The sequence below is a fragment of the Polyodon spathula genome, chromosome 13, assembly GCF_017654505.1.
Source record: "Polyodon spathula isolate WHYD16114869_AA chromosome 13, ASM1765450v1, whole genome shotgun sequence".
Lineage (NCBI taxonomy): Eukaryota > Metazoa > Chordata > Actinopteri > Acipenseriformes > Polyodontidae > Polyodon > Polyodon spathula.
The window spans coordinates 36,478,750-36,495,416 of record NC_054546.1 but is presented as its reverse complement, the minus strand read 5'-3'; the positions used below and the strand labels follow the sequence as shown (position 1 = coordinate 36,495,416).

The 16,667-nt window shown below is 37.1% G+C and overlaps 1 protein-coding gene across 3 annotated transcripts in view; it reads left to right on the top strand.

The window, feature by feature from the left end:
- The window catches only part of LOC121325244 (serine/threonine-protein kinase Nek11-like), a 43,182-nt gene extending 33,328 nt beyond the window's left edge, over window positions 1-9,854 (top strand). For 2 of the 3 annotated variants that reach the window (XM_041267640.1, XM_041267641.1), the window contains exons 13-16: window positions 1,280-1,368; window positions 2,971-3,031; window positions 5,115-5,202; window positions 8,666-9,853. In XM_041267640.1, the coding sequence (XP_041123574.1) occupies window positions 1,280-1,368; window positions 2,971-3,031; window positions 5,115-5,202; window positions 8,666-8,909 (482 nt within the window). In that variant the 3' untranslated portion in view covers window positions 8,910-9,853. Of the gene's footprint in view, window positions 1-1,279; window positions 1,369-2,970; window positions 3,032-5,114; window positions 5,203-8,665 lie in introns of all 3 variants that reach the window. The other variant, XM_041267642.1, reaches the window with a different exon arrangement.
- Window positions 9,855-16,667: the final 6,813 nt, after the last annotated feature.

Sequence of the window (16,667 nt, the reverse complement as noted above, 5' to 3'; positions counted from 1 at the left end):
TATCTAGGTGGCACATGAAATGTATTGTCACCAGTATAGGTTACTACATGGCACACATCAATGTGTTAAATTAGGATTCTGAACTGAAAAGCCTGCCAATACTTATTTGCCTTTTGAGGCTTGGGGAATTGGGTGCAGCCAATACAGTCACCTTTAATATGAATTACAGTATATGATTTATATTTAATGAAGATCTAATGAACATCCCGTCATCACTGGTTAATAACTGTCTTTGTTGACAGCACAACAGGAAGGTAATATTAAAGTAATTGTAAAGCTGTTTGGTTTTTTTAATCATAAAAACAGAATACCACAGACGACAAAATCGTAAAACTCTCTGTACTGTTCGTTCTCTGTAATTTATTGCATTTGCTGGTTCTGAAATCCACAGTAGTGAGCTCTATACTAAGTTCTTTACGCTATACTGTTTTAAATATGTTAACTTTCAGATTGCCAATCTCTACCTAATAGATTGTATTGAATTTGCTGGCTTTTAGACACCCCCCCATTTACACAATTCATTTACAGTACTATTGTGCTTTTAATGTTATGGCTCCAGTATTCCCAGTATTTACAATTCTACACAATAATCTTTAGTAAATATAACATTATGTCTGGGGAGAAATCAGGAAAACTGCCAATTATATGGAGAAATTCTGAAAAAGGTATTGTAAATGTTTTATGTTTCACTCAGCATTTCTGGGAATGGTCTTATTATAATTGTTGTTGGTTTGTATTATTTATTATTATTATTATTATTATTATTATTATTATTATTATTATTAATGGAGTTGTTTAACAGACAGCCGATAAAGGTTTAATGGTTGTGCTGGACCTCCCAAAGCAAGCGTTACACATGTACAGTTGAGTGTCTGGATAATCGGTCTGTATTACCTGCACTTCTTTTGCTCTGATTGCACTCTCTTTAAGTGAACAGAATAATAAAAGTTAAATGAAGCTTGGAACCAGTGACCTTCGAATCACAAAATCCTTTGCTACTCAACTTTGATTGCAGACATCCAGCATAGTGCCAGTGATCAGGACTCATTAGAGCAAACTGCTTTTATAATAACCCTTTCACCACAGAGCAACATTACCAGTGTACCTAAGCGCTATTCAGTCTTTGGTCTGTCATAAGCAGAGAGAAAATGCCGATTGAGTTGACTTTGGACAGATTATGTACTATGGTGATGGTCAACCCAAATCTTAATAGGGACACCCTCTCTTATAATTAACTTATGTTTATTTTAGGTGCCGTTGTTGCTTATTTGCTCCACAGGTGAGGACTGGGATTCGGAGGGAGACTCTGATTTTGACGAGTTGGAAGGGACTGTGATTGATTCAATGTTGATGCTCTCAGTGGAACAGGTCAGAAGTGTACTGCTAGAGGGACTTTGCCTTCCCTCCCCCAATCTGTCACAAACGTTCTTGAAAACTATAGCAGAAACACAGATTTCTCCCACCGGGGCTGTGAATACAAATTATAACATAGTATAGTGAAAAAGCAGATCACCATGATGACCAGGCAGGTGTCCAATAATCTAAATAACTGGTGCTAAAGATTGTCCTTACCGAGTTGCACTGCAGTTGGATATGCGGTGTACAGGAGATATAAGCAGCACAATATGCATCCATCATGAGAGAAAGTAACATAATTACAAAGAGGGTTCTGTCAGAATCGATGTCTTTCAGGCTGTTGATGCTTCATATCCCTTGAGATAGGATTTGAGATTTATATTAGAATTTTTTAAAGCTACAGAAATATCAGAGGGACCAAGTTGAAGAGAGAGAATCAGATGACATTTTTTCTGTAAAAAAAGAAATCCAACAGGTTTACATTCTGCAGAGCTCAAGAAAATCTTTATTTCAAAAACAGGCCTGCAGAAATGACAGGAAATATTATCATATTATATATATATATATATATATATATATATATATATATATATATAAGATGACAATTATCTATGAAACTGTTAATAGATACTTACCCCGTTGTCTGAGATATTATATGGAAAAATATTTCGTTGTTGAAAAAAAAAAAACACCTAGATAATAATTATTTCTTTTTAAATGTACTCTTTTTCTGTGCGAAACAAGTATTCAACTAATATTTTTTACCACAGAAGCCTGCAGGCGAGATATTTATCTTGGCATTATTTTTGTATTCTGTTTTGATATATGTTCTGTTTAAATCTGCAGCGCCTCACTATGAAATTCAATTTCTCCGTAGTTTATTCATCGGTGCACTACTTTATCAAAAAGCAGGCCCTGTTGACAGTTTATTTTGTTTACATTTAACATTTGTTTTTGCTAGGGAACAAGTTCTCCCTCCTTTGAAACCTGCTTATAGAAAAGACCAATGCAAAAGCAGCATGTACAACAAAAGAACAACACAATGCGTAACATCATAAAATGATAATAACCCAAATAACGAAAGTTAAAAATGAGTATATGCCTTAATAGTCATAACTTCTAGCCCACCTAAAGGTTGTGGTAATTTCCTAAAACTTCTCATATAACAGTGTATATATTTTTGGAACAAGTTTGAGGAAGAAAAGGCATACACTGAAAGGACCGAATTCACCTGTTTTATGCAAATCAGTCACTACTGTTAATCCTCTGGACACCTCTGTCTCAGACTGTCAATGACAATTAAAGTTCCCCAACACCACTGACTTTACACCACATCAAAAACTTTAACAGCTGAAACTGTGCTGTGAGTCAGGCCTGGTCATTTTCTCTTAATATTTCAAGGCTACCAGCACTTAGCTTATCTCCACCGTACAGACTCAGCCTTTATGATATTTCTTATTGGTAAGCTGGACCTGCTAATCAGATAACTGGATTATATGAAAATAAAATAGCTTGATCGGTGAGACTGTTTTTGTGCCATTCAATGATCCCTGTTAATTTAAATGTTAAAGCCCATGTGAAACTGAGTCCCTCTCTGTTTTCTTGTGATTCCAGAGCTGCACTCTCCATGCCTATCAGAACTGTCTGCTGGGCATTCTACAGACCAGCACCACAGGTGAGTTCTGATTGGCCTGCGGTGTCCCAGAGTTCCAGCCACACCCCTTGATCCCAGCTTGAGCCTGTAGGGAAAACAAAAGGCCACTCTGGAAGGAACCCCACCTAACCCGTTCTAGTCACACTTTACATTAAGTGTATCAAAGTAGCAAACCCCTCTAGAGCTGTATTTATGGCACCAAGTGAAAACACAACCTGTTTACTTTAATTGAAATCACAGCCTGTCACAAAATGTTTTATTAAAGTGGTGGTGGATGACTTAATTTGAATTCTATAGAAAAAAAAAAATGTTATGTCATCCCAGAGCCAGACCGACACATAAATATTATATCTCTAATTCTGTTTGGCTAATATTAATAAGAATCTAATTGCACATCAGTAACCACAGTAATGAAAGAGGTCAAAATACTTTTCAAATCAGTGCCACTTAAAGACATGTTGACCAAGGCAACTGTGCACACGTTTACCATGCTTCCTTGTGCTTTATCACGCTCGGCTATACTTTAGTGACTACCCTCTGATATATACTGCTTGCCATGCTTGATCAAACTTGGTTATGCTGTATTATGCTTTTAACATTCTTCCTTGCAATAATATGAAAATACAATTTGAAATGCTTTTAGTGTAAGTTAGTTAATAAACTGTACTATCTATATATGGCCCTTACAGAAAAAAAAATAGAAAAAGTATGGTACGATTGGGATATTATTATAAACTCTAGAAACCAGACATCAGGACATCAGCATTTTGTATTGTATATAATTTTGTTTGGTGCTTACTATTTGACATTAAAACATTATAAAAGCTGACCAGATCATTTCTGAACAACCATACCTGCACTTGTTGAAGCACTGTACTGTAATTCAATAAGCATGTACCTTAAAAGCATGGTTCCAAGGGTAAAAGCAACAATAAAGAAACACTTTCAGGCAATCATTTCTATAAAAAATCTGTACGTGATGAAGCTATTCACTGATGTAGAGTTTGATCAGTGCTTTTGGGAGGAATGTGAGAAAGAAGCCTTGTATAATATGCTAGAGTCTTTAATTTTTCTGAGTGTATCTGGAGTAAGCACTGCTATCTCAGCAGTGTGCTTCCTTCTTGTTGTTCTTCCCATTGATTCACACTGACAGAGAACAAGATAAGTAATGTTGTAATGAAACAGCCCCCCCCTTCCAGAATACACTGGTGGTGACTAATCTTGGTGCTGAATTGCAGTGTAATGTTCTCTCACATAGAAACAAAAGAGTGCTTTTAAATTAGAAATGAGATGGAAGCAATCATCTGTGGCTGCACGAAGCCGTTATGAAATGTGCCTGTCAAGAAATGAGAGCAGTTTACTCAGCTCCCAATTTCTTCATTTTGATTTATTCAAGTGATTTATTCAACTGAGTAATAACCAACAATTTCAAATCCATCTTACCTAATATACCTAATATAAGCACTAGCATCATTACCACTGGGTGCACCTTTCTCTGTGCAGATAGTTTCATAAATATTACTAAAAATGAAGATTGCCTTTAATTAAACATGATGGATTAAAAGTCGCCATTGCCATACTAGGAAATGTAGTTGTATTTCTGAAAGGAGATTCTGCCCATGAATCAAATATGCCATCATCAAAACCGATATATAGCCACTTTTTGTCTACGCCTTCTTGTTTTTTGTTTGGTCCCCCTCCACCTTGCTTCATCTAGGGGGAAGGTGGCCTTGAGTACAACTTGTCCTGCCTGCTGGCATTAGTTATTCATTTAATTAATATACTTTATTCGTCATCATAGTTTGCCAGCTTAGGGGTGGCTAATGCGCACCAATGGTCCAAATTAAAATAACAATGTTTATTTGTCAATTTCATAAATTGTTCATTTTTATGGTGGATGTCTTCTTTCTGTACAAATCTATCTGTGAGTCACCAGGCTTTCACTTTGCCTTAACTGCACTTTACAATCATTTTACCTGGCTACATTTGTATTAGTGTGCTGTGCATGTGTAGTTGTATTATTGATTTGTGATGTGTTTATCTGTGCTGCATTAAGTATTAGAGCTTGCTATCGCCTAACATTAGCTGTTTGCTTTACCTGCAGATCAGGACCAATGTGATACCCTCACAGAAACATCCCAAGATGTAAACCTGAGCATGTTAATTGAATCCAAAATAAAGCACCTGCAACAGTGAGTATGCACAACCCTGTCAACTGAAGAGAAAACGAAGTATAACAAATGCATGAGCTGAAATGTGTGTCTACTTTTCTCGCTTATATAAACGCCAACCAAAATGAATTAGCTTCAGCACGACAATCTGCGTCTCACACGATTAAACCCACTTAAGACAGTAAACCACAATGCAATTGCAATCGGTATGTTCACTTTATTTAATTAACTGCGTACAACCTCACATTTAGGTGAGGAAGCGTTTATAATTTTCACTCTTAACATACATAGCATTGAATGTAAACATTGAATGTAAACTTTGAACCAAACATGACCTTAGGAATTCATTCGGGAATGAAAGTACCCCTCTGAGTTAGTTATTCCAAGTGATATTGTAGTTCAACTTGACTCTTGTTTAGATGTTGTTCAGTACTGTACCGTTAATCAACTGTGATGTTATAACCGTGGCATTTAAAAACATTTTCATACTGTGCTATTGTGGGAATGAGGGATAAGAAATTGCGTTCTTAAGGCCTAGTTATTACTCCTATAAGTCAAGTGTGTTACTGGTACCTTTCTGGTACAAATCTTGCCAGTTAAGCTAGAGCGTCTTTAGTTCAGGCAGTTCAACTCTTTGAATCCCTTGACAAAATGCCCCACTTTTATCTCTGCTTGGTATAAGACTAAATTAAGTCATTACGCCATTTACCTATAAATCACTTTTATTCTATTCATATGTTGTTTTTTTGTTTGGTTTTTTAAATTTTTTTTTTTTATTGTTTTCAACTATTTTCACAGCAGTGCCCACAATGCCAGTGTTTCCATAGAAACGTGCTTTATTAGATCGGTGAGATCAATGCTTGCAAATGAAAAGAACTCGCAGAAAATACTTTGACCCTGATTGTCTACCTCATCAGTACAGACTCACTGAGGAGTGATACTAGGAAGTACAACATTTGTTGAAAGCCTTTCTGAATATCCAAACTGCATGGGGAAATTATGTAGGAAATAATAAAGGATTCCTCAGAGAAGGGTGCTTTTATTTGAAGGATTATATCTTGAGAGGGTTTGAAAAACAACTTGGAAAACTCCCTGCTCCCTGAAATGCAATGGATTCCATTGCATTTCAACATGAAATGCTTATTCTCCCATGGTGACAAACAGTGCTGTATAGTGAACAGCACCACTGGAGATGCAGAATTAAAGGCTTGATAACCATGTTTATTGTCTCTCTTTAGGACCAACCACCTGAACATTAACACACGTCTCAATCGTAGTTCTGAAGACCTATTGTTTCTTTCAACACAGACACTGGTTATTTTGCATTATTTAAACTAGTCTGGTACAACACAGCAGTTTACAAGTTGCTGTTGCTTTCTACAAGCTTATCACGATTGCAGTTTATTAGACAGAAGTTTACCTAATGCATTGTACCTAATCTTGAAGATCAATAGCTGTATTTTCATTTGTAAGGATACAGATATGTGTGTTGCTTGTGCTTCGGGTAACGGAACTACTCATCATGCTCTTTTTCAATCAGGACACCAGGAGGGGAGAAAACCAAAAGTTATCCTTTTTTAGTGTAGAAGAGGAAGCATGGATGACATACAAACACTGTCCCCAAAAAAAAGTGTAAAATATGCAATACTCTTAAGAAGTCAGTCTTTTACCATTGTGTTTTAACATAATAACCAACTTCCCTTCATTTCTGGCTCTCATTGGATCATTGTACTCTCTGAAGTCTCTTGGAGGCCCTTGTATTTGTTATACCTCAGGAGTAAGACACTTGGTTCCACATGTTTTAAAGGTTGTAATGATGGTCTAGGATGGTCTTACTGAGTAACTATTGTTTTGAACACTGAGTATTAATCCCTCATAAAACCCTAAACAGGATGGCTGTAATTAAAGTGTGCACAGTATGCTGGTTCTTGAAGTGTTTAAGCTCTCTTAGGCTTGTTTGGATCAGCGGTTCTGTCCTAATTAGCAGCTCCACAATGGATTTATGAATGCAAATGTAAATGATGAATGCTGCTATTTTAGTGCATCACTATACAATTATCCCTCGCTATCTGTCCCATGGCAGACTAAACACAGACTTAGGGGGGAGAGGCTATGAAAAAGCTCTAAACTGGACTTTTAATTGTCTATGTCTTCATATAGAATATACAAATATATAAATATGCTTTGCATTGTGATTGTAGCCTATGCTGGTTGCACCTAGGAAGGTTGCTAATAATAGAGGGAAAAAAGCTTTTAAAGGGTTAAGAAAGTGCAGATATATTTGGTATTTCACTTGCTGAAGCCAGTCAGAATACGTATGTAGTTTATAATTTTGTTTTATAGGCTTCAGCATAATAGCTGGAAGCGATAGATATAAAACAGTGCTGCAAACCGTGTGAGTAGGGTTCTTTTTCAGCAACATGTTGCTACTGTGAATTCCGAGCATATGGACAGCATTGCTAAATATGGTTTTAAAACAAAAGTTATAGCTTTCTTAATATTTTTTTTATAAGTAAGCACCAGCACTTGGTTTGTGTTTCCACAACCACTTCCAATGTTTAGATATTCTTCAATTAGACACTTGTAAAGCACCTGTAAAGCACTGTTACTTAGCGCTACAGTCCAGCTATTCTATGACAGTGTAGTTAGATTGTAGCTGCACAGTAAACTTCACTGCAAGTGTGAAATGATTTCCATGTGGTGGCCAATTCAGACACGTAAGCTATGCAGTCTCATTGCCAGGAGCGTAAATAATCACTAAATGGACTATGACATTTTACACTTTGTTAAGTTTGGTTAATTTAAAGCCATGGCTTCAGGGCAAATATAATTCACACAGACACACAGACACACACACACACACACTCTTTCTTCTGGTTCAGCCCAGATCGATTTAGAAATGGAGAGACCTGGTATAGAAGTGAGACAAAGTGTGCTCAGCCAGTGGTGGATAATTAAAATGCTTTTTTCACTCAACTTTAAAAGTCAAGTGCTGCTGCAAATCCACTGTTCCACTGGTCCTATGATCTTTGTTATCTTAATTTAAACTGTTTTCCTGTAAATATCCTGTGGAAAATAGTATATGAAAAACAACATGCTTAAAATGCACTGAAAGTGTTTAGAACAGTTGAAATGCATTGAATTTTTATTTTTATTTTCTGCACACAATAGTAAATACAAACTGAAACTAGGATTTATATTTTAATTTTAATTTATGTATTATTATCATTAGTTCACTTCACAATTCCCATAAACCAATTACAATGTTTTACTGGTAAATATTTCTTCTGAAAGATACAGTAAGAATCTGGCACTGGAGCACCTGTGACCCAGCATAGGGTCCCAAGTTTAGGGTTTAATTATACTCTTTAGGGTTGAACCTTCACAGTAAATGTGTAAGACCACTGCATAGTTGGTAAAGGTAAGGGTACATACTGACACTAGGCAAGGGATTTTAAACCTGTACTTATTTTAACTCTCTCAGGATGTGTGTGGAGCAGCTTGGGGATGATGTGTTCCAGCAGGTCTACTTGTATTTAAACAGCGCCCCCCAGCAAGGAGGCCCCTCAGACTGCGAAAACGACAGGGTCCCTGAGCAGCTGCAGACCTGGGTTCAAGACCCCCAGCACTGCCTCATGGTCCAGCAGCTTCTGTTTCTAGAAGAGCAACTGAGGGAACCCTCTGAGCTCAAACAAGCTGGGATGGGAACCCTTGGCACAGATCTGTAAAGTGCTTACAGTACAACTCACCAATATTAATATTGTATTAGTTTCTCTGAATATCAGTTAAATTGTTAATACATACAGTACAGAAAAGGTGGAATTTTTTATGAATATATGTGCAGTTATCAATATTTTAAGTGGGATAACCAACAAAGTGACAAATCTATGAAAATAATCCATTGTTTTCAAGTATTGTCAGGCACAGGAAACTAGATAATTTGAATTCCCCACTGAGTTACATCCATTTTTCTCCTTAATTGTGGGCATTAGCTGTTAGGACCAGTTTGAAATTGTCTATTCCTAAAATTTATTTTCTATGTAAATGTTTCGAATTGGCTTTACAGTTGCTTGGAGAACCTTTTTTTTGTGTGTGTGTGTGTGTGTGTGTATTTGGCTTCCATACAGAAATATAATGTGAGCTCCACTTGCTCTCTGGTTCAATACCTCTGGTTCAACAGTGCAGAAAAATCCAATATACACATTTATATATGCTTTATTTCTGGAACAAAAAGTAGATACAATGTTCCAGCAAAAGGATTATATAGGCTGTGCATTAAATGTGTGAACATTGTGATTAGTAAAATGGAACAAGGCCTTGGTGTCAACTGCTGTTCCAGATTTTTCTGGACTAATTGGGATTGTCAAGCATTGGAATACTCATATTGTTGAATGTTTATGATTCTCAGTGATTTCTTAAAGAGGAAGTAACTTTTCTGAGTGGAAATGTCATCAACACACTTTCCCAGGCCTTACGAACAAGCAAAAAATAAACAAACCAACTACATACTCAGAACTATTAAGAATAAACTGTTTAAAGGTAATTTGAAGCTCTTATACACTATTAAATGAATCCCTATGAAACCTGTACTGTACAGTAGGTAGTATGACTATTGTTTTTATATATGTATTGTGAAAATACATACGAACTGTACTAATTTTGTACCATTTAATAAAGTTAACATAACTTGAAATCAAACTGTCCTTTACAACCTTGGCTGCAGAGCACCCCAAGCCTCCATCACACATGTCACAAAAGGGATTTAGATATAAGCTCCATACAGTACAAATGGTCTTTTCTGTTCTAGTGGGCACATACAATGACAGGCTGTCGTCTGTGCCATACACTATCCAATCAGCAAGCAATACTTTTGAAAGTGGTGCTATAGCTTGAAGTTAATGTTGTTTCCTAAAGCCTTTTTAATATCTAATCACCGTCATGTTTTTCACATACTGTTAGCCTCAGTGAATGTTTTACTGGCAATGCTGTTCTTTCAGTGCAAATACGGTACACTGCATTTTATTTGCCATTGTTTATGTTTCTCTGTGCAAAGAGCATAATATTCATTGTCATTTGGACACTTGAAACACAGCACTTGGCATGATTTAGAGTTGGAGCGAACTGCTTTAATTAGGCACTGTACTTGGGACTGTGAATGCGGTTGGGTGAAATAACTTCACAACTTTAAGTTGAACATCTAAAAAAATTTTTACCAGGCTTCTGACATGGCTCTGAATCTTTGCTAAGAATGTGCATTGAAATTGAAAATATATTATTTTTAAATGCAGAGAATTAATTTGCAATATGTTTGCTTTGCTCTAGCCCGAACACCAGCAATAAGAAAAGTGGCAGCATTGTATGTCACTGTATCGTTATGGACAAGACTACAGATTTGATTGTTGGTAATTGGCACTTGGTTGGCAGGTGCTTCCTTATCCAAGACAGCACAAATGACTGATATTTCACAAGGAGCAAGTCATAGTTCTGTGGGACATTGTAGATTTCTACCCCCAACTATTTGAAGGTATTAAAGGTGTTAATCATTAAAGAATGCTCACATGATCATTCTGGATGTTGACGGCAGCCCTACAGCCATCACATGCCACTCTACTGTGCAGGACCAAACACTGTGTGTGTGAGAGAGAGAAAGAGATGAATGGGGTATCAAGAGGTCCATCGTGGATACAACTTGAGAGAAAGAAACAAAATGGCAATAAATACTAAATATTTAATGAACTTTTGTTGTTAAAAGCATAAAATTTACATTAGCTTTTATTTCCATACACAAATACAACACTGCCAACACTCATTTTTTTAAAAACATGGTTTACCAAATGCCAAGTAGTTAACATGTTACAACAATAATAATAATAATAATAATAATAATAATAATAATAATAATAGAAGAATGTGCATGCAAGGCTCATATCCTCAGCATATAATACTGAAAAGAATGGACAACACATATCAAATCACAGGTAAGTTGGCATGCAATAAAATAGTTTTATCTGTACCATACAGCAGTAAGCTTTCTAAACCCCTTCACATACTTTAGCTGGCATGCAGATGGGTTTCTGAAGTGTGTTTAAATTTAATTCTGGAGTTTTAGTCCGACAATACAGTGTATAAGAAGGATATGCTGACCTTTCATCCTTAGAGGCATTAAAGAAGTTTGGCTCCTAGTTCTTGGTGAACAGTGCCCCATAGATCACAAAACCACTACGCAGTTCAGTACCTTTTGGCAAAGTTGGATATCTTGTTTAGTGTATAACATTGTTTTGTTAAATTAAAAATGTAACCTAGAATAAAGACAAGTTTAACTGCATGCAACTTCTGTTTAACTAAAATCTAATTAAACGTGTGCATTGGAAATATAACACTATGTAACACAATTTTTGTTCCTGGGTAGTAAGTGTTATTTCCTAATTGCTTATGCCTCAAAAGTATAGAAAATGGCTATTGTTCCCCACAAACTTTGCTTTTGTGACCAGGACAGTGATATTTCAAAATATCACTATTTCCAATGGGAAAATGGGCAAATGTGTGTCTTTTCGTTCACATAAAGTCCGAAAAAAACAACATATGAATCCAAATTAACATGTATTTATACTAAAGTAATACAAAGATGACTACAAAAGATTTAGAAGTGAGTAGTTTTTTGAGATTTACAATTATACTGTATTTACAGTATAATTGTAAATCTCGAAAAACTACTCAGCTTCTCTTCAGACGAGTGTTATGGAATCTTGAAGGTCCACGTACTAGACTGGACCAAGGTCCCAACCAAAAGACTCCCCTTTTCCTCTACTAAATACAAACACACTGGGACACTGGCTGAGCTTTAGAATAGAGGAACAACTGTGTTAATGAGCCGCCAAAACTACACTATTCACTGCAGGCTTGGTCTTTCCTTTGGAAGTGCCCATCCAAGTACAAACCATGCACTACCTTGAAGTGGTATAAAGAATCACCTTTAGGCAAACACGTAAGTGAAATGCTGTGACTGTTACATTTTGTTTGGAACAGAACCCGAAAACCTACACAAAAACAAACACATGGAAGTGTGTGTAGTGCCTCCAAAGCTGATTTCACATGGTAAAGAATCGTGCCTGAAGGGAACTGTAATTGCAACTGTACTCACCCCAGCAGTCAAGTGATGGGTCTGCTCATGACTGGCTGGAGTGGGCACAGGGAATGCGAAGTGCTGCATGATTCAGAGCCCACTGTTGCATTAGCACATTGGAAAGTTCAGCTGGAAAGCCACACACAAGCACCCCACTTTAAAAGCATTGACGTCCGCAAGCAGGAACTCATAAAGCAATTAATGCCACCTCCGCACTGCAGAGGTAAAAAAAGCTGCACATAAGCACGGAAATTTCATTTTGTTTCATACTAAAACCTGGTATTCAACAGCAAAGTGCTTATGTACCACACTGCTGAAGGGCTTCTTGTACGTTTTAAGAGAAAAAAAAAATATGTGCAACGTCCTTGACATTCTTGCAAATTGCATTCTGTGCCGACATCACATTGAATTACTTTGCTGTTGAATTTGTTCACTCAACATGTTATTTGATGTGATATAGAGCAAATATGTACACAGTCTTTAGCAGTGTAATTGCACATTAAAATCACCTGCTTATTTTCCAACCCTGGCTCTTATAATGAATGACGCCCTAAATATGATAAAACACTATAATGCCACAAACATGATAGGAAATTGTGTTATGTGCAACAAAACTGAAGTTGCACCACAGTTCTGCTTATCGTTACTATATCATTCTTGTGTTCTTAAAGTTAAAATTAATTCTGTTCTTAAAGTGAAATATTGTAAATTAAGTTTAAAAGGCAATACATACGTGCATATTTTTATGATGTTTGCAAATAATCATGCTAAAGGCCTCTGGGGTAGGTTTACTAAAGTGTTGCTCCTGTCACAATAGTTGCAAACCAGATGCAATCGAGTCAGAAGTCTTGGGTAAATGTACTAGCAAAGATGTTCTAACCACGATTGCCAACTCCGGCTCTATTTCCGTCATCCGCCGTGCAGAGAATTATGGGATTTCGCGATTGCTCCAGCGAAAATGTTCTGCGGCGAGTAAATGGCGCCATGTCAAATTTTGCTGTTTTGTAGATTTGCGCCAAATATGTCACTGTTCTCAAAAAACAGCATTTTTCTTAATAATGACGTTCAGTCATCATTTGTCGATTTTCGCCATTTCATTGCAGACATATTGGTCTACAGTGAAATGAAGTTTGAGAAATGTTAATAAAGTATCGCAAATCTACAAAACAGAGCAACATTTGACACGTCTCCATTGAACCGCCATAGAACATTTTCACTGGGGCACTCTAAATTCCATAATTCTCTGCACGGCAGGTGATGGAAGTCCCCATAGAGAATCAGCGGAGTTCACTATCTTGGTTAGAATATCTTTGGTAGTAGAAAGGCGCAATGCTATTTTTGTCTTTTTAAGTTTCTGTTTGCGGTTCAAGCGTAGATGAATATATAATTATGGGAGTTCCTGCCTAAATTCGCCAATAGGGGGTGCAAAGCAGGGTTCTCAAATATTTTAATGAGGTGTACGAAAGCTGCAGAAAATTGCATCTTTTTTTTTTTTTTTTTTTTTTTAAGAACATTTGGAAACATGTTTTAAAGTCGCAATTGTTGCTGGCATTTCCCAGTCTGCCTTTTCTATTGCATTGCCAATTGTGCTCAGTGCATTTCTGAAGCGAATAGAGAAATACCTATTTTTCCCTAAAAGCAGGGTGTACTTACAAACCTTGAAAACAAATTTCTATGAAATTTCTGGTTTCCCCAACGTGTTGGAAGCAATACAGTACTACACACGTGCCGCTACCCTTTTAGCACTGCACTATTGACTAACTTAAATAAAAGTAGACAGCATACATTTGGTTTACACACTGAGTGTACAAAACATTAGGAGCTCTTTCCATGAAATAGACTGACAAGTTGAATCCAGGTGAAAGCCACTTCAATCAGTGTAGATGAAGGGGAAGGTTAAAGAATGATTTTTCAGCCTTGACACAATTGAGACATTGATTGTGTATGTATGAACTGCAATGCTGCTGGGTTTTTCAAGCTCAACAGTTTCCCATGTGTATCAAGGATAGTCCACCACTTAAAGGACATCCAGCCAACGGCAGGCTTGGCGTCGAAAACAGCTAATTGATTATAGAGGCCAAAGGAGGCTGACACGAATTGTGCAGAGCAACAGACGGGCTACACTTAGTCTACTGACAGTCCAGTACAACATTGGTGCCGAAAGACCCAAAAAAGAATGCACAACTTGTTGTACTTTGACACGAATGGGGTATGGCAGCCAACGACCAAACAGAGTTCCACTTCTTTCAGCAAAACACAAGAAACGGTGGTTGCAGTGGGCTAAGGAACAAAAACACTGGACACTGGAGGATTGGAAAAACATGCCTGGTCTGATGAATCCCACTGTTCCTGCTGTTTCACGCTGATGGGAGGACTAGGGTATGAAGAAAACCACATCAGTACACGCATCCATCATGCTGCGTGTCAACATTGCAGGCTGGTGGTGGTGGTGTGAGGTGTGTTTTCATGGCACACATTGGGCCCCTTAATAAAAGTGGAGCAATGTTTGAATGCCACCAGATATCTGAACATTATTGCCAATCAGGTGCATCCCTTCATGGCAGCAGTGTATCCATCTGCTAATGGGTTTTTTCAGCAGGATAGTGCCCCATGCCACAAGGCTAGGATTGTCCAGGAATGGTTACACAAACATGACGGTGAATTCAGCTTACTGCAGTGGCCTACCTAGTCACCAGATCTCAATCCACTTGAGCATCTGTGGGATGAGATGGAAAGAGCTATTCGGAGTAGAGATCCACTACCAGCCAACTTGACACAACTGTGGGAAACATGGGCCAGCATCCCTGTGGAACGCTTTCGACACCTTAGTCCATGCCCTGACGAATTGAGGCTGTTCTGAGGACAAACGGGGGTGCAACTCAATATTAGGAAGGTGTTCCTAATGTTTTTGCACTCAATGTACGCTACTCATGATAATATGAATTAGTGGTTTAATGCAAAATTTGTTGCTGGTCCCTTGAAATTTGTATTAACGAATAATAATAATAATAATAATAATAATAATGATAATAATAATAATACATTTTAAAAAACCTCGCTAAAACCATTGTTTCAGTTTAAAATAATTATTTATTTGCATTGTACACCAATGTGTACAATGCAGCAGCAGAATTTATTAAGTGTTACCATAGCGGTAGCCTACAGTCTAAAGTAAAAAGCTGTCATTATCTAATGCTGGTTTACAGACCTGGGAAATTATTTTGTTTACCAGTAAAAAGATGCCTCCTCCATCTACGGCCTCGCACTCAGATTGGAAGCCCTGATGTCGGCCCCAAGTGCCAGTGCAGTGTTTGGCTGTTCATGAATCCTCCCTCAGATGTGGGAAATTAGTCTGATTTCAATTCCAAATGCTATTTAATCTAGAAATCTTACATTAAATCAACTGTATGAAGTCACTCTTGAAATCAGGACTTAAAGGATGTGTTGCAGTAAGAATACCTTTGTTAAGAAAGGTGAACCAAACTAAAAGGCTAAAAGTATACACAAGAACACAGAAATTGGACTATGGTATGTATGTCACAATGAAACAGTCCTCAGGGACTATTTTGTCTCAGTGGAAGGATACATAACAAATGTCTTCTTTTTTCCTTAAAAAAGCTAGTTTGTGTAATTATTTTCACGAAAAAAATGTAGCCATTTTATAAGCGAAATAACCCACTCCAGGGTGTGCGGTAAAACAATTTTTACCGTAGTTCCTGTGTGGTTGAAGGCACAACGCACCCAGGGTTGTCCTACCACATACCCTGCCATGGGGTTATTTCTTACGTATACTATATACTGTACAAATGTATATATTTTTTTCATATTGTAATGTGTAGCCTACCCAAAACACATTAGTGTTAAATCAGCACAATGTTTTATACATTTTAAATACATTGAGCACTATAAATGTATGTGTGTGTGTGTGATTTTATTGTATTTTTTTTTTTTAAACCCGACACCTCTTAATGTTGGGCAAACATATCCGATTTAGTGAGGGGCTACTGTTGGTTATGAAAAGCTTTTTGATAGAAACAATTTTTTTTATTTGGGGGTGAAGGTGGGGGCCCCACTATAGATTTGGGAGGGATTAAACTGACTTTCATTTTTTTCTAGCACCCTTGCATGTATAGACGTTATCCGGCTTCAGGCACCCTCTGCTGCAGCAAACCACAACTCAACTCCCACTACTTCTTTGAATAACTTTGCACAACTCTCGCTATGTATAATGCTAGAAATCTTGCTAAGAAGACGCAGCAAATATTTAAATTAGTATATTGCGACTGTTTTCATTAACATAGTTTCTCTTAGCACATACGACAAAATGTTTACTTTGTTAAGTTCTTTTGAAACTAACTTTCAG